General features: G+C 39.0%; 1 protein-coding gene across 1 annotated transcript; it reads right to left on the minus strand.

Moving 5' to 3' along the window:
- Nucleotides 1-1,563: 1,563 nt before the first annotated feature.
- On the minus strand, nt 1,564-14,943 carry FCAMR (Fc alpha and mu receptor). The gene is made up of 6 exons (XM_074220425.1): nt 14,806-14,943; nt 9,748-9,808; nt 8,886-9,224; nt 4,561-6,886; nt 3,359-3,474; nt 1,564-2,221 (listed from the first exon to the last, which is right to left on the minus strand). The coding sequence occupies exons 1-6, from the start codon at nt 14,842-14,844 to the stop codon at nt 2,115-2,117; spliced, it is 2,988 nt and encodes a 995-aa protein (XP_074076526.1). The 5' UTR covers nt 14,845-14,943; the 3' UTR covers nt 1,564-2,114.
- Nucleotides 14,944-19,260: the final 4,317 nt, after the last annotated feature.

Raw genomic sequence — 19,260 nt, forward strand, 5'->3', positions numbered from 1 at the left:
AGAAGAAATTAAAGCGATAATTAGGTGCCATTTTGCCCAACTATATGCCAATATATCTGATAATATAAGGGGAAAATGTAATTTGCCCAGATAAACAGAAGAGGAAATACAATAAGAAGAAGTTCAGGGTCAGATAGATTTACAAGTAAATTCTATGAACACTTAAAAAACAATTAATTCTAATTCTATGTAAACTATGTGGAAAATTAGATGGAATCCTAAAAAATTTCTTTTTGTAGCACAGATATGATACTGATACCTAAACCAGGAAAAACCAAAGCAGAAAAATTGTAGGTCAATTTCCCTTATGAATTTTGATGCAAAAATTTTAAATAAAATATTAACAAATAGATCAAAACAATCTATCGACAGATAACATACTATGACCAGGTGGGATTTATATCAGGAATGTAGGACTGATTCAATACTAGGAAAACTATTAGCATAATTGGCCACATCAAAAGCAAAACCAAGAGAAATCATGATTATATCAAAAGATGCAGAAAAAAACTTTTGACAAAATATAGCATCCATTCCTACTAAAACATTAGAAAGCATAGGAATAAATGGAACTTTCCTTAAAATGGTAAGTAGTATCTATCTAAAGCCATTCAGAAAGTGTTATCCATAATGGGAATAAGCTAGAAGTCTTCCTAATAAGATCAGGAATGAAACAAGGATGCCCATAATTACTACTCTTATTCAATGTTGTACTAGAAATTTCAAAGAAAATAAAAAGAAATTGAAGGAATTAAAATAGGCAATGATGAGACATAACTATTACTCTTTGCAGATGATTTCATGGTATACCTAGAGAATCAGCTAAAAAAACTTCATGAACTAATTAACAACTTTAAGAAAGTTGCAGGATAAAAAATAAATTCACATAAATCATCAGCATTTCTATATATTACTAACAAAACTCATCAGCAAGAGATAGAAAGAGAAATTCCATATAAAATAACTGCAGACAATATAAAATATTTGAGAGTCTACTTGCCAGGTCAAACCTGGGAACTATATGAACATAATTACATAATATATTTCACACAAAGTCAAATCTAAATAACTGGAAAGATATCAATTGCTCATGGATAGACTAAGTTAATATAATGACAAAAATGGTAATTCTACCTAAGTTAAATTACTTATCACACACCCTTGAATAAACTCTAATGACTCTAATGCCTCAAGGACCAGCTATTACTTCATCTTTATCTCATTCTTTTAAAATGTTCAATTTTTGGTAAATTTCAGAAGGCAAGTGATTATTAGTATAGAAGTATGTGTATATAATTTGTAAACAAATAATTATTCTCATATGGGGAGGAGTAGGTTCAAAATTTTTTACTAATATAAATTTGAAGAGTCTTAAATGAGTTGAGAAAAGGGAGAAATCAGTGAAGATTTAAATACTCAAAGATAATTTCATTCCATACTATTGGAGCAGTTGAGAAAAGAGGAAATCAATGATGACTGAAATATTCAGAGAAACCTTCCTCCCACACTAGATTGATTGAGACAATTAAATTCAATTCAACAAATATATTTATTGAGTGCCTATTATATGTTTGTTCACTACAGGAGATGCAAAGATAAAGAAGACATCCTTAGGGCATTTACAATCTATCTTTTAGGAATGATAGACTAAGTATACACAAAAATAACTACAGTACAAATCTGGATATAAATAAGCCCTTATGAGAACTGTAAAGTAATCAGGGGATTTGGAAGAAGGAGAAACTATAATTGTTAAATCTTTGGGCATAGAGATTCCATGGTCTTCCCAGGAACCTCTTCTAGGGATCAGCAACTCTTCTCTTAATTTGAAAATCCTTTTTGCATCTCACTGAATTTAAAATCTCTTCTCTTCTTTGATGATGAAGAATAACAGTTATAACATTTTTAACACCCTCCTAGATTTAAAACTAATTAAATCTTCATGACTTCACTTTTTTTCTTTCTCTATTCTAAACTCCTTTAGTCTCCTCTCCTAACTAAGGGAAAGAAGTGGTATGGAATCCATGGCCAGGAGTTTCTGGTCCTTGTGTTCCAAGGAGAAACTGAGAGCCCCAGGCTTCCCTTGATCCCCTTGATTGCTTCCTATGGAGGAGTTAGACTTCCTGAGTCTGTAGTGCTTCCAAATTTAGCTTCTTAGGAAGATCTTGAAAATTAGTTAGCTGGATTGAGGAAAGCATGGGCATCTTCTGAGTTCGAAGAGCTGCATGGGCACAGAAAATCTTATGAAAGTTATTGGAAATTTCCTTCTCCTTATAACTCTTCCCCTGAAGATATATTTTGTTCTCAAAGCATCAAGCCACCAAGCAACAGTCTGAGCCCCCAGAGCAATGAGGATTAAGAGTCTGTAGCCGGTGGACTCAGTACACCCTCTCTGGCCCCTTGGCCCCTTACCTTAGCCTCAGTCACAACCCCAGTCACTATATAACTCTTTGCTAACACTTGACTCTGGACTGGCAGAGATATGATTTATAATAATTTCAACCCAAATACACAGAATGTATAGTCTTTGGTTGATTCATCTCTTGGCAAGACCTATCTGTCTCTATCTGGCATAGACAGGGAAATGGGGGTGGGATAACTTGGAGAGCATGCAAGCTTCCAGTGAGCAATTACTTTAGGACACTTTTAAAAAAATATTATTGATTGATTTTGCTTTTACATAGTCTAAATTACCCCCATATCTTTCTCCCAGAGGGGCCATCCCTTATAACAAACAATTTTTAAAAAAGAAATAGAAAAATCAACAAAATCTATCACTACAGTGAAAAAAGTCTGACAGTTTTTATAGTTCATGTCCATAGACTTCCCCTCCCCAACATTAGTGCAAAGAAGTGTGGGGGGAGAGCCTTCAAGACATCTCAAATTTTTGAGCATAAACTCATCAATAGAGCTGATGAGTTGAGGTTCCAATCCCAGCTCTTTGACTTCTTACTTGTACTACCTTGGAAAAGTCCTTCTTGGTTTCAGTTTCCTCACTATAAAATGAGGGACTTAGAGAAGATGATTTCTAAATTTCCTCCAAGTTCTTAAGATTCCTAAAATTTTCCAAAGAACTTCCTCTTTAGTATGGTTAGTCCTGGGAGGCAAAGATTGGTGAAGGGTGGTTATGGTTATTGTATAGATAGACAAACTGAGCCTGAGGCTGGTAAATTACTTGTCTAAAGACATACAGAAAGTATAAGGGGAGAGCTGTATCTAGATCTCTGGTCTCCTATCCTACCTCATCCCCCCCCCCCAGTCTATTATCCTAACCATCAGACATAACAGTAACCCCTTGTAGCATCAAAAAAGAATATAAAAATAGCCCTTTCCTACACCTTGGATCCCAATGACTTACAGATCCTTTTTCGAAGCTTCTTTAGCAGTAGTAACAGAACCAGGAGAACAAGTGGGAGCAACACAGTAGAGAAAGTAACCAGGATCTGGGAGACACGCCTCTGATCTGGAGGTGAACTGGGGAAGAAAGGAGGAGGGACAGTGAGAAACTTGGAAGGATTCAGGAATAACCGTGCTAATAATTAAAACATCCTAGAACTTAAGAACTTGTGTACCATCTAGTCCAACCCTCTCAGTTTATAGAGGAAGAAACCAAGGCGCTGAGAGGTAAAGACAATTGCCTAAGGTCACATAGCTGGCTAGTCACAGAGCTAGGACTAGAGTAACTCAGGTCTCTCAAGAGTCAGTCAGTGGGGCTTTTTCTCCCACACCATGTTCCATGAAGGTGTCTATATGCCCAAGGCAACCCAGTCACAAACCTGTGAAAAAGTTTGTATTATCCATTAGAAATTGTATTGGATTAGAAACTGAAGACCTGCTCTAATCCTTTCTCAGACATAAAATTACTAATTGTATGATCTTAGGGAAGACATTATATTTCTATAGGTCTCTGTTTATACCTCCAAGATAAGGGCTTTGGATTAAAAAAAATTTCATTTGGTCTCCTATTTCCCTATAATTTTTATGATTCAAACTCTAATTATACTATGAGAGAGGGAGGGAGAAAAGAAGAAAAGGCAGAAAGGAAGGGAAAAAAGGAAGGAAGGAAGGAAGGAAGGAAGGAAGGAAGGAAGGAAGGAAGGAAGGAAGGAAGGAAGGAAAGAAGGGAGGGAGGGAGGGAGGGAGGGAGGAAGGAAAGAAGGAAAAAAGGAAGGAAGGATGGAGGGAGAGAGGGAGGGAGGAGGAAAGGAAAGAAGGAAGGAAGGAAGGAAAGAAGGAAGGAAGGAAGGAAGGAAGGAAGGAAGGAAGGAAGGAAGGAAGGAAGACAAGGAAACTTTCAGCATAGATAACAACCTCTCAACTGAGACATCTGAAGGGGTAGGGAGAGGAAGTGACAGACAGAAATGAAATATTGTCTTATCTGTTGTCCTTATTTCTAAGTTAGTGGAATGAGGAAAGGATAACAAATCCAGTAGATTCCTCATCAATTCTAAGTCCAATTTTAGGATGAATGGTCAAAGATAAAGGACCCAGAGAACTGACCTAAAGGATCAGAGGGGCAAAAGTGGATTCTACAAAGGAGAGGCATGCACAGGCTCTTACTTTTCCATGCAAGACTTGTTCCTGGGAGGAATCATGAGTCCTGTTCCTGAGATTCTTCTCAGTGGTTCTTTGGAGTGACTTTCTCTACCAATAGCAGCTGTTCCTCTGAAGGCTGAAGCTTTCCTTTTTCTAAAGGTTCCTGAGATCCACACACCTACGTCTACATCTGGGGCTGTAGTTCTGGTGATCTCCTGAGTCTGTTGAGCTGTACCTGCAGGCAATTCTCTGAAACTGTCTCTGACCATGGTTGAAGGTCTGATGGTAATCAGAGGTATTTCAATGTTCACAGTTTCCTTAGTTAGCCTATTTGTGCTTCTGATAGTTGATTTCCTTTCTCTAATGGCTCCTACAATTGCCTTTGTTGTTGCCCTAGTTCCCCAAATCAAACCACCTTTCATGATGTCTAATGTTATTTTAGCTCTTGAAGTCTGTCCCTCTGGAATTGGATCTGCCACTTTTGTAGTTTCCAGAATCCAGTCAACTGTACTTGGAATTGCTAATCTAACTGTTTCTGGAGACTTTGTAGTTTTGCTTGAAACTTGTACTGGTAACTGAGTTAGAGCTCCTCTGCCAATTCCTACCTCCAGTTCTTTTCCTATCCGACTTGTGTCAAGGGCCTGTCTACCTGAAGCTGGAGTTATTCCTCCAAAAGTTCCTGGAGTCTGTCTACCTACAACTGAGGTGATTGCTCTAATGGTTCCTGAGGTCTTAGTGACTCTGGTTGGAATTATGTCTCCTCTGCAAGTTTCTGCCCCATGATCATTTATAACCATGGTTGTATCAAAGACTTGACTGCCTGGAAATGAAGTTGTGATAGTTTTTGGAACCCATCCATCTGTAACTGGGGCTGTTGCTCCAGTGCTTCCTGGTACCTGGGTGATTTCATCTGGAGTTGTATCACCTCTGCTGCTTCTTGTTTTCCATCTCCCTGCAAACAAGGTTGTGTCAAGACCCTGTTCCCCTGTAACTGTAGTTGTTTCTGCAATGCTTCTGGGTGCTGGGGTCACTTTGTCCGGAGTGATCTCTCTTTTGCTGGTTCTTGTCTCCCATCCCTCTGCCAGCAGGGTTGTGTCAAGGCCCTGTTCCCCTGTAACTGTAGTTGTTTCTGCAATGCTTCTGGGTGCTGGGGTCACTTTGTCCGGAGTGATCTCTCTTTTGCTGGTTCTTGTCTCCCATCCCTCTGCCAGCAGGGTTGTGTCAAGGCCCTGTTCCCCTGTAACTGTAGTTGTTTCTGCAATGCTTCTGGGTGCTGGGGTCACTTTGTCCGGAGTGATCTCTCTTTTGCTGGTTCTTGCCTCCCATCCCTCTGCCAGCAGGGTTGTGTCAAGGCCTTGTGTCCCTGTAACTGTAGTTTCTGCAATGCTTCTGGGTGCTGGGGTCACTTTGTCTGGAGTGCTCTCTCTTTTGCTGGTTCTTGTCTCCCATCCCTCTGCCAGCATGGTTGTGTCAAGGCCCTGTCCCCCTGTAACTATAGTTGTTTCTGCAATGCTTCTGGGTGCTGGGGTCACTTTGTCTGGAGTGATCTCTCCTTTGCTGGTTCTTGCCTCCCATCCCTCTGCCAGCAGGGTTGTGTCAAGGCCTTGTGTCCCTGTAACTGTAGTTTCTGCAATGCTTCTGGGTGCTGGGGTCACTTTGTCTGGAGTGCTCTCTCTTTTGCTGGTTCTTGTCTCCCATCCCTCTGCCAGCATGGTTGTGTCAAGGCCCTGTCCCCCTGTAACTATAGTTGTTTCTGCAATGCTTCTGGGTGCTGGGGTCACTTTGTCTGGAGTGATCTCTCTTTTGCTGGTTCTTGCCTCCCATCCCTCTGCCAGCAGGGTTGTGTCAAGGCCTTGTGTCCCTGTAACTGTAGTTTCTGCAATGCTTCTGGGTGCTGGGGTCACTTTGTCTGGAGTGCTCTCTCTTTTGCTGGTTCTTGTCTCCCATCCCTCTGCCAGCATGGTTGTGTCAAGGCCCTGTCCCCCTGTAACTATAGTTGTTTCTGCAATGCTTCTGGGTGCTGGGGTCACTTTGTCTGGAGTGATCTCTCTTTTGCTGGTTTTTGTCTCCCATCCCTCTGCCAGCATGGTTGTGTCAAGGCCCTGTCCCCCTGTAACTGTAGTTTCTCCAATGCTTCCCAGTACCTGGGTGATGTCTGCTGCAGTTGGGCCTATTCTTGTAGTTCTTTCCTCCCACCTCTTTACAACCTGAAATGTGTCAAGTTCCTGTCTATCTAAAGCTGAAGTTGATGTACCAAGGACTTCCATAGTCTGGCCTCTGGTAGTCATTGGAATGATGCTTGAAGGAATTGTGAGGATGGTAGAATCTAAAGAATGATTGTCTTGAGATACTGGAAAAGAGCACAGATGAATTAATGACAATGTTCATATTTACATTTATAAAGAAGCTACATTAAAAAGAAGTCAGAAGCTGTTAAACTGATCACAATCAAGCTAAATATTACATCAATTGGCATGTTAGCTAAAGTAAAAATTTAAGGAAACATCAATATTCTCTGGTTCAGCACAGATCAAGGCAAAAGTGGGAAGTGGCCAGTCATTTCCTCTTTTTATTCCCTGATCCCATTTTCTAGAATTCCCTCCATCTCCAATCCTTCACTATGTATAAGCTCTCCTGTGATTTCCCAAGGAACTCTAGAACCCTCTTCAGACCTTGCTGTCCCAGAAATACCTACTCTTCAAATTTATCTTTTTCTCCTCCCCAATAAATACTTCAACATTCCTGTTCCCTTAGTGAGCAACTATTAGTTGTTATGAGGAAATCTCTTGATGAAACAAACCTACACTCAAGTTGTAAATAATTGATAGGCAAATGAGGAAACTGTAGTATAGAAGAAAGAGACCTGGGTTTGGCATACAAACACTTGGATGGGAGTCCTGGTTCTGACATTTACTGGTGTGTAACTACAGACCAGTCACTCAGCCTTGGTTTTCAGATCTGTGAAATGAGGACTATGATACTTACTTACAGAGTCATGGTGAACCCCATGTTCTATTCTGTACTATTTAACTGACTTTGGAGTATGGGTTGGAGTAAGTAATTACTTTCAACTCTCAGATTTCATGATGCCAATAGAGAGGAGGGAGCATAAAGTGGAGAAAACACTGAATTTGGATTTAGGGAGCCCTGATTTCCAATCCCATCTCAGGCACAGTATGTGTGTGTGCACATGCATACATATGTGTATATATGTATACATGATATGAGAAAATGTAGAATTAAATTTTTAAAAAGAATAATAGATATAGCAGACACCTGAGATGAGTTAAGTTACTGAAGATGAGCCTTATATTTATCTCTGAGCTTCTTTGCCAGAAAAGATCAAAGAGAGAAATATATTGGGTTATGGAGCTCCCATCATCTCTTCAAAGGAAAGTTCTTCTGGAGAGACTTCTGGTGTTGAATTCTCAGAAACCTCAACTAACACACCACTTAGATCCTTTTTGCTGCAACACAGACACACTTCAGGTATTCATTATTCCCCATATGCCACTACCTCACACTCATCAGAGGTCTTAAGGACCCCTCCTCAGCCTTTTCCTCTCTACATAAAGCTTCTCTCATTTCTGTCTGATTGATGAGCTTGGAGTAGGGACATCTATCACATTATGCAACCCAAGCTAGGTAATACTTGATAACTAATAGGGGAATAAAGTCACAAGTTGCTGTAATGGGGTCCTAAAGTTACTAGTCCCTCCCTCCCTCCCTGGTCCTAGGGAATGTCCCCATAGTCTGATTGGGAAAGAATAGACTCTGACCAATCAGAACACAATTGGTGGGCCAGCCCAGGAGAATTCCCCAGGTGAGAGGGAATATTCTAAAAGTTCAAGAATTTTCTGACCAATAGAATCTCTTCACCATCCACTCATCTAATTAAAATTTTTGGAATCCACATTTTAAAAGGAATATCTGTTATATAGATATAAATATTTATACATTTATACATATATGTATGTAATGTCTATATTATACATACTTATATGTGCGTATATACACATAAATACATATTTATATAGAGATGATCTATAGATATAGATAGATATATAAGAGGAATATCTGTCACATATATGTATATGATATTATTGCCTTGGAAATAACTGCCTTCTATATCACAAAATAGAACTGGAAAGGACCATAGAGATTGTATAGTCCAATCTCCTCATTTGGTGAATGAGAAAAGTAGGGCCCACAGAGAAGACTTCACCCATAATCAATGAAGTAGTAAATGGGGAGTCAGCATTTGAATTTAAATGATCTGTTTCCAGACTTTCCCCTCTGAACTCTGCCTACTTTCCCTATAAAGCAGGCAGCATAACAGAAGATGGTACCTGTAGAGACAGTCAGATTCATGCGGAAAGAGAGCATATCTGTCTTAGATCCAATGCCACAGCGATAGTAGCCTGCATCTTCAGGGGTCAACTGGGTCAAGGTCACTACAAAAATGCCCCGGCTGGGGAAGTCCAGAAGAGTCACTCGGTCCTGGTAGTGCGGGCTGATGAACAAATTGGTAGAGATGATGGTTTGGCAGACCCTCTGAGGTGGGTACAGGCGGCACCAATATTTCCTCTGGTGTTTGTTGACTGGTGTGGGAGTATAATGGCACTCTATGGTGACAGTTCCCCCAGGGTCTCCAGTCACTAGTCTTGGGCCTTTCAAAGCACTAGCATCTGTGGGAAGGGGTGGGAAGTGGAAGGGGTAGATGAGTCCTATTTTTTAAAAATTGTTTTCAAATTAGTTTTTAAAATCATTTCTCTTCCTCTCTCACACACCCTAACTGGGGGGAAAAAAGAAAAAGAAATCTTAAAACAGATGTGCATACTCAAGCAAAACAAACTTGTGGGTGTGTCTTAGCTAAATGAAGAGAGATAGACTTACAGAAATTGTTTAAGATGTCTTTGCCTTTTTAAAATAGTGACTCACAAGACCTAAAAGAGGAGGAACAAACCCACCCCCTTTGAGACTGGATTTATCACCTTCTTTGGTTCACAATCGCTTGGCTCCATGGTAGAGAAAAGAGTATGACTTGACCAAGAGTTGACTGCAACCATGCTACCCTTAAGAAAACTCTTGAACTTGCAGATTGGTTTTGGCTACAGACCAGATGAAACATGGAATCATAGATCTTGCCGTCCTGACAACCTGAATATTTTAGGCTAATAGTAGGAGCCCCAGATTTTCTCCTTTACCTACCTTGAAGCACACATAAAACAAAGAAGGGAATCATTTTCCATCCTGCCTTGAGATAGGTGCCCTAAAAAGGAAAGGAAATGTGACCTGAGAAGAGGCACATGAGTGAATTTGGTCCTCAGTTTCTTCATCTATAAAATAATGCTATTGGATTAGATAGGGTGAATTAATTTTTAAATAACTGTATCTTATAACTATTTCAATATACGTATATACATGCATGTCTTGTATGTACCAAATTATTTACATGCTCTCCCTGCTATCAGAATAGGAGCTCTTTAAGGGCACAAACAATGATTTTATCTTTCCATCTTCAAAGTTTAGCACATCCTGCTATAAAATAAATGGTTAATAAATGCTTGTTGCTTGAAAAACTGACTGGATGACTCATTTGAGTAGAAAACCAAAGGGCTTTGCCCTCTCTGTAAGATAATTCTCCCTCTAGAACATCATCTTCCCCCTTCTCTCCAACCATCATCCTCATCATCTCTCACCTGTAAGGGAGAAAGGAACAAGTACCACTTTCCTAAAGCACAGATCTGACTGTGGCACTCCTCTGCTCCTTAATTTCAGTGATTCCCTATTGCTTCTAGGATAAAATGAAAATATCTACTTGGCATTTAAAACCCTTCGAAACTTTGATACAGTCTATCTTTTCAACCAGACTAATCTTTCTGAGTTCAAATCTAACCTCAGACCCATATTAACTGTGTGATCCTGAACAAGTCACTCATCCCTGTTTGCCTCAGTTTCCTCATCTGTAAAATGAGCTGGAGAAGGAAATGGTAAACCACTCCAGTACTTTTGCCATGAAAACCTCAAATGGGTTCATGAAGAATCAGACTGATTGAACATCAAATGATAACATCTTTCCAGATTTCTTTCATGTTATTTTTCCTCCCACACTAATGTTACAGTCATACTGATCTACATGCTATATCTTGTGATATTTTATCACCTGATACCGTGTCCCTCATATCCATAATATTCTCCTGTCTCAATCAACTCCTCCTCTTGGCTGCTAGATGGATAGAGTATAGGGCCCAAGTTTAAATCCAGTCTTAGCTATATGACCCTGGGCAAATCATTTAATGACCTCAGTTTCCTCACTTGCAAAATAGGGACAATAAAAGCATCTATCTCAAAGTGTTGTTTTAAGGATCAAATAAGAAAATATTTATAAAGGAATTAGCATAGTGCCTGGATAGATGCATGCCTAATAGATGCCTCATAAAATTTTATACCTTCCTTCTTCTCTTCCCTTCCTATAAGACTCCCCTCAGCTGCTATCTCCTAGGAAAGCACTTTCCAGGTATTAGAACTCCCTCCTCCCTCCCCCCAACAATTACTTTGGATTTTCTTTCTGCCTACTTTTTATTTCTTTATCTGTGCACATGTTTTTATTTCCCCTACCCACCACCAGAATGTAAGATCGTTGAATTGGAGTCTGTCCTTCTCTGTCTGTATCCTAGCACTGGTACAATGTAAGACTATGATAGATGTTTCTTACATAGTTTTCCTCTATCATAATTATCTTTAATACTCCCTCCACTGTCACTGAGTTTGACTTCCCATAATCTTCCAGTTTCAATATCCAGTCACTTATGTGTTGCCAGGCACTTCCCCGTTCCCCTACTAACCCTCTAAGTCAGACCCATTTCCTCCTAGATGAGGGGAATTCATTCTCTTGGGGAGAAACTATCTATTTAGCCATTGGGACATAGGAGGTTAAATTGGGTCAATTGCTAAGTGCTAAATTCAGGTCCTTCTTCCTTTAGTTTTTGGCTGCTGTGAAGAAGTTAGGTTCACATGCTCCTTGTAGCATCTCTCATCTAGTTCCAGTCACATTGCTATCCCTTCTTCTGATCTGATCTGATCTGACCTTCTAAACTATAGCATTCAAACCCAGCATCCCTCAGATTCTTTTTATTGGTTTTCATTGTTCTTTTCATGTATGTAGATTGTAATGTCCCTAAGAGTAAAGACCAAGGCTTAATTTCCCCTGAGTCCCTACAAGTCTAGCAATATGTTGGACATGTAGGAACTCGGGAAATACTTGAAGAGTAGACTTATAACTAGGTAGAGCCTGCCAGAGTTCACATTTCATTAACACAGCCTTTACAAATCCAAGGTTACCAAACTTGGCACTGGATGAGAACTAAAAAAAGAAATGCATTGTCCTCTCCTCTGTTCAGAGGTGGGGCAGTCTAGGTGGGGCATATTGCTTTACTCTCCAAAACAGCTAATTGGTTAGTTGCTTTCCTCTTTCCTAATGAGAAAATGAGGTAGGGACATATTTAGAATTGAAAGCAATATAAAGTTGAAAGATACCAATCAAATAAAATTTAGAAGCCATGCTTACCTCCAAGACATAAGAAAGTACTTATCTGAACTAGTCACTTAATCTCTCTGTGACTCAGTTGCCTCATCTGTAAAATGAGGAAGCTGGCTTTAATTAGTTCAAAAGTCCTCTTCTATGATTTTAGTGCCTTGAATGTCTCTTCGCAAATATTTGTAGAATTGAATTAATGCTATCTCCTTGTGAACTGGGAACACAATGCTGAATGACCCTTTATGATTTAAATCAAAGACAGGAACCAGGAGTAATAAGGAAATACAAACAAACCTAAAGAACCTCCAGAAGAATCTCTGCATTTCAACCTAGACCAGGTCTGGGGGTTTCTGTAGGTCTGAGAATCATCACAAGTTAAGGGGCAGGATATGGATCCCTGACAGACCTAATAAATAGATGGGAAGACAGAATATGAAAGGAAGAGAGAGAGAGAGAGAGAGAGAGAGAGAGAGAGAAGGGAGGGAGGGAGGGAGGAGGGAAGGAAGATGGGATGGGAAAGAAGGAAGCAGGAGGAGGAAGACAAAGAAGAAGATGAAGAAGAAGAAGAAGAAGAAGGAAGAGGAGGAGGAAGAAGGAGGAGGGAGGGAAGGAAGGAAAAGAGAGGGAGAAAAAGGAAAGGAAGAAAGATATATAAAGAGGAATAGGACGGGACATTGGGTGAGGAGAAAATTATTTTGAAGAGTGGTCTTCTCCCATAATTGACCACACTTTCCTTGCCTAGACCCTTCTCTGAGGACCCAAGGGGAGTCAGGTAAAATAAGATCATTGAATTAATCATCATTTCCTTGTATCCCTCAGTCTATGAGCTATGTATAGTTCAGTCCACAGTACTGGGCACAGGCAAAGCCAGGGTGAGTTGAAGAGAAGAAGCATCAGGGGCTCGAGACCCTCACTCTTCTCCACTCTGAGTTCTGACTAAGCAGATTTCCTCCAGTCTATTGCACTGAACTCAAAGGCCAGGGCTGGGACTAGATTCTCACCCCCAACCCTCCAGCCCCAGTCAATCCAGTTAATCTATGTCAATAAGGGCTGACTTGGCAGATATTGGGGCCAGAGTATCTTTACTTTACCCTATTACTCTCCAAAGTCCAAATTGGGAGCAATCTTTCCAAGTTTAATGAGAGCAATGAGAAATTGTGGCAGGGCAATGAGGAAGCATGATACACCATGAGATCAAAAGTCTCTCTATTGAATTATCAGGTCTGAATGGAGTCCAGAAGGATAAAACTTTCCTAGGAAATATCTTCAGGTAACCTTTCTGTCAGAGCAGATAGGATGGCAATGGCTTTCAGAAAAATTCTTCTCTTGGTGAAAGGGGAGCCCTGACTAAGAATATACTTAAGATTGACAACTCTTCATTGGAACATTAAGCATTATTGGGAAAGTGGGATCCCTGACACCCAGGGATTTACCTGGGCACAGGAAATCATCAGTATGGCCAAGGAATTGGTCTCATCTAGCCTCTCTGGGAACATTCCCTCAAGAGAGTCTTAAGGAATATAATCTGTATCTTAACCACTAGTTATTAAGTTTCTGTTAGAGATGATTAGGAAGAGGAGGAAAAGGAGAAGAAAAAACAAAAAGAAAGAAAAGAATGAGGGAAGGAAGGGAAAAGAAGAAGAAGAAGAAGAAGAAGAAGAAGAAGAAGAAGAAGAAGAAGAAGAAGAAGATTTACATTTCTAGAGTTTTATGATCTACAAGGACCTTTTCTCTGGTTGACCCCAGGATGATGGATTTTCTTCCACAACAATTCATTAAAACTGGTTACTAAAGACTAGAACAGCTCTAACTTTACTATACCTACTTATAAAGCATTTCTATAATTATAAAGAAAAGGTGAAGAGTCCCTGCCTTCAAGGAGCTTATATTCAATTGGGAAAAATATCATATATTTAAGTAGTCATAGATTTGTATGATACAAATAGGCTTGCATCCATGGAGAACTTCTATTATTGTTCTTTCATTTCAGTCATGTCCAATTCTTCATGACTCCATTTGGGATTTTCTTGACAAAGATACTGGAGTGGCTTGCCATTTCCTTCTCCAGCTCATTTTACAGATGAAGAAGTTGAGGTCCACAGGGTAAGGTGATTAACTTGCCCAGGGTCATAAGTGTCAGACTGCATTTGAACTCAGGTCTTCCTGACTCCAAGCTCTAGCTGTCAATTTCTATTATGGGCCCCTTAACATACTGAAGTATGAGCACTATCCAGTGTTTGAAGCACTATTCAGATGTCCTGGGAGATCAATGGTATGGTATTATTTTTCCTATTTTACTGATGAAGAAACTGACCTTCTTTCCTGTTTTGGAAAGTCTTTCTAATTGATGACATTATCCTGCACCTTCTTGTATCCTCTAAACCAAGAGCCAGGAGAGATGTCAGAGGTTATCTGGCCCAGCATGAGCTTTCAGAGATAGTAATTAAGTGGCAGGGAGGAAATGATTCAAAATCTTTTATCCTTTCCTAGTTCTGCTTCTCTAACTCTCCATCCCTCTGTCCCAAAGACTTTTGGCAAAACTGTTATTGTGAGAGGAAAAAATAGGGTAAGAGAGGCTTGAATTCCTGAAACTTCTGCTTCAGGGCTGATCACAAGGGGATGTGCTGACCTACTCTAAGAAAGTCATAAAACTAGGTATTGCTGCATATAGACATCCTGGCTTACAGAACAAAATACCTGGGAAGGAAACCATCTGAGTTTTCACTTACCCCTTGTCCTGTGAGCTGAATCAGGGAATTCTTCTCCATCTCAGTTCAAGAAGCAGGAGCACCTATATCGATCCTTTACCTCCTTGGAGACCCTAATATCTTGATATATTCTGGTCCTCCTTTCTCAAATCTTGAGATGTGTTAATAGATAGGGTGTTGGCTGCCACTAATATGTGGCTTAGCCAAGCTCTATCTCTCTCCTCCAGAGGGAGAAAACTGCTTTCAGTCTGACATTTAAGACTTTCCTGACCAGGAAAGCAATCCCCCCCCCCCATCCCAAACAGATGAGTGATGCAATAATATGGGCATTGAAGAAGGGAAAACTTCAAGATCCAGGAGAGGAAATCCCCTGTCATTTGGCTATTCCTTATAAAGGTAGTTCAATGAATAGAGCACTTGGCTTGGAATCAGGAAGCTTCCTCTTCATCAAATCCAGGATCAAACATTTACCAGCTGTGTGACTTTGGGCAGGTCACTTAATTTTGTTTGCCTCAGTTTCCTCATCTGTAAAATGATCTGGAGAAGAAAATGGCAAACCACTCCAATATCTTTACCTCATATGACCCCTATGAGGTCTCAAAGAGTTGTATTCAACTGAAGAATGACTGCGCAACAACATAAATCACAGATTTAGGATTGCAGGTGATGTTAGAAGTTAACTGCAGTACTTAATAATTACCTAGCTGTGTGACCTTGGGCAAGTCACTTAACCCCATTGCCTTGCAACAACAAAAACCAAAAATAAACAAGTAAAAAAAAAAGAAAATAACTGCAGAAATGGAGCCCTAGAGAGGTTTAATGACTTGCTCAGGGTCACCCAATCAGTTGGTAAATTTTGAATGTAGGCCTTCCTGACTCCAGGACCAGCACTATCTTCTGATCCATACTTCACCAACCCATCCTAGGGAGACAATTTGGCCTCTTCTCTGGATTGAACTGCTACTAACTGCCTAACCTGCTGCTCACATCTCCTTCTCAGTCAGTCAGTTATTGAGCATTTCTTAAGTACCAACCATATGCCAGACACTACTGGGGATGCAAAGAAAGGCAAAAGAAAGTCCCTGCCTTAAGTAGCTCACAGTCTTATAGGTGATAACAAGCAAACAGATATGAACAAATAAGCTATATGTAGGAGAAATAGAAAATAAAAGACAGAGGGAAGACAGTGTCCAAGCAGCTTAGAGGTGAATGTATACCTAAAACAGAGAAGGCTATATTGAGATACAGGGACAGATGGTTTGCATAAGAAAAAAATGATTACCCATAGTACAAGAGTTAAGTAATGATAGAAAAAGGCAGAAAATGCCCCTATTTTTCTTTGAAAACAATAAATGTTTTTAAAACATGCAGCAGATTGACCTTATTATGTCCACTTCTGGAACTAAAATGAATCTATTCTCCCAGAATGCATAAAAACTTCAAGGGACACCAAGATGTGATGGTTAGGAGATAGCCTGGCAGCAAACAGCATTTCATAAACTTTGATAGAATGACGGAGTTGTGGTCTCATTAATCTGAGTACTTGGCCTGATACTGTTGGAATAATACATTTATACCACCTTCTTCAGTGAGACCCTTTAAGTGTTCCCTTGTATGAATCCTCTACAAGGTATCATGTGCTGATCCAATGTTTAGGGCACATTCCTCAGATCACTTATCATGACATGGTTGCCAATGGAGTATATTAGCTGTCTATTGACTATTCTTCATTATGTGATTAGTCGTTTGGTTAATTCATAAGATAAAAGATTTTCCATGGTAAGGCCTTATAGTTTAACTACAGAGAATTACTGACCTCCAATTCACCAGGATGTACAGGCAGGTGGGAAGGATTGATCTTATGCACATATTTAAAACAGCTTGAGTATTTAAAAGAACCACTTAAAGTCCTTGATGAGTCTTGGCCAGACCCTCAAGGCCATACTTGATTAACACTGCCTATCTTTTCGGGAACTAGACATTCCTGAATATTAACACCATAATTCTTGGGGTTCAGCAAGGAGTGATTCCCTCCTCAGACAACCTGGAAAATTTGGTTTTATTCCCCCCAAATTGGCAAAAAAGTCTTTCTTTGTTCTCAAGCTACTTAAAGCTTAGTTAGACCTTAGCCTAATTGGAGTCTCACCCATGGAGAAGACACTCTGCCTGGGACCTTTCCCATCAGGACTCTGGAAGTTGTACCTGGGGACTCCCCAGACACTGTTGATTCAGATGTTGAAGCTTCCCCTAATTGGTGATGTTTTCTCTTAATGTTTATGTTTATGCAGGCTTTGCTTTTAGGACTTATTGGTTTCTTTTGCTGTAAAATTGATTTATTTCTATCTGTTTTATAATCACTTTATTAAATATACTTTTTAGTTTTGTTGGTGTGAACATATCATTTTGTAGGAGTGAATCAAAACCAAACTTATTAATCAAACATTAGCCCACCATCTTTACTAATCACACATCATTCTGCTTCTGATTTCATTTAATAATAATATAATAATGGCAATATTTATGTAGTGCTTTAAAGTTTTTAAAGGTTTTTATATGTTTTGTGTCCTATAATCCTTATAGTAATGTGAGGTTTTTAGTTATTTTTCAGTTGTGTCCAGTTCTTTGGTTTGTTCTATTAACATTATTCCCATTTTACTGATGAGGAAACTAAGGTAGACAGATCACATATTTATTAAATATTTAATACTGGACTTGATTTCAGGCCTTTCTAACTTCAAGACCAATATTCTATCTGCTCTACTACCTACAATGTCTAGAATGCTAGACATTACCTACATCCCAGTGAAACACACTGGTTGCCCATTAGCCTAGCTCCATTTCTAGCTATACATTATTCTGCTTCTAATTTTATATTTTATATTTATATTTTATTCACATTTTTCTTTCTTCCTTTTTTAAAATATCAATTGCCATGGTCATAGTTCCTCATCAAATAGCCAGACAGTTGTGCCAAGAATAGCCCTTAGAAAGCAAACATCTTTAGCAGACAATGTTCATGAGTTGATGTGATCAAAACAATTTCATTATTTTGTGGCAAGTCTTCTGAAGATGAACCACTCCACATTTAGCCTGTCCAGTTCTTGTAACAGACCCATAATCTATTGTTTTTGCTTACGTTCAAAGCTTTTCCAATTTGGTAGGATCAACCAAATACAATGTTCCACTGATCAGGTCTTTAAGAACTCAGTGTCACCTCCCCCACCCCTCCCCCTGCCACCTACCACAATGAGGTATTAGAGTGAAAGACTCTAGAATGACAGTTCTTAATTTTGATCTTAGGACTTCTTTACACTCTTAAAAATTTATTAATAGGACCTTAATAGGACCCCCAAGTATATTTTGCTTAGGTGAGTTATAACAATGTTTACTATATTTGAAATGTATTAATTCATTTAACAATAACAAAAATAAACCCATTACCTGGTAACATAAATAACATTTTTGTAAAAAATAATTTTTTCCAAAATAGAAAAAAGAAATTCATGAGAAAAGTGGCACAATTATACATTTTTACAAATCTCTTTAATATCTGGTTTAATAGAAAACACTTGTATTGTTCTATCTGCTTCAGCATTCAATCTGTTGTAATATGTCATTTTGGTTGAAGTATACGAAGAAAATCTGGCCTCATACAGATATGTAATTTTAAAAAAAGAGGAGTATTTTAATAAGCAAATGTCTTAAAATTTTTATGCAAATAGTTTTGACCTAGTCAACACCCTAGAAGAGTCTTGGGACCCCAAGAAATCTATGCATTGCACTTTGAATAGCAATTGTTGATGAGGAATTTTGCAAAACTTCCCCTACATCCTACCAACCAGAAAAACTTGGAATGTGAACCTTACAATAAATTTTGAGCTTCTTATTCAAGAACTAACCTAACTAAACTTGGAGAAGCATTATAACAAAAGGGTGAATCAGCAATTCTTCTTGGCCATATAAATTTATGAAGATTGTCTTATAAGTTCTCTACTTTCCAAAAACCAGTCTGACCAAATATACAGAAATTTATGAAGATTGATAAAGCATTCAGGGACCCTGTAAAAATTTCAGTAAAAGAATAATTAAGTCCTTATGTGCAGAGTAAGTTATATGTGATAGGGATGACCAAAAAAATTGGGAAAAGACAAAGTTTCTGCCCTCACAGTGCTTATAGTCTAGTAGAGGGCATGTAAAAAAATACAAAATAGATAACTTTAATACAAAGTAATATGTGTCTAATAATCATTCATTCATTTATTCAATAAATAATAAATGACTTTTGAGTTAATCACGTAATTATGCTACTTGGGAGGAGTATTGCATTATGAGGTACATTATGTACCCATTTTAACCTATGTCTTACATGATCAAGGATTAGTTTATCAGTCCCTTGGAAACTATCCTACCTGTCTGTGAACAGAGTCATATCTCACTTATTACTTTATCATCTTCTATTTTCTTTAGTGGTGCTGG

This window comes from Macrotis lagotis, chromosome 2, assembly GCF_037893015.1.
Source record: "Macrotis lagotis isolate mMagLag1 chromosome 2, bilby.v1.9.chrom.fasta, whole genome shotgun sequence".
Taxonomy (NCBI): Eukaryota; Metazoa; Chordata; class Mammalia; order Peramelemorphia; family Peramelidae; genus Macrotis; species Macrotis lagotis.

Bases quoted from the DNA above. Each gene is read 5' to 3' on its own strand.
- FCAMR (XM_074220425.1), bottom strand. From the start codon at position 14,844: ATGGAGAAGAATTCCCTGATTCAGCTCACAGGACAAGGG. The intron at 6,887-8,885 runs GTACCATCTTCT...GCTCTTTTCCAG, and splicing joins GAATCTGACTGTCTCTACAG to TATCTCAAGACAATCATTCT. The intron at 2,222-3,358 runs GTAAGTCATTGG...GTGCCCATGCAG, and splicing joins GAAGCTTCGAAAAAGGATCT to CTCTTCGAACTCAGAAGATG.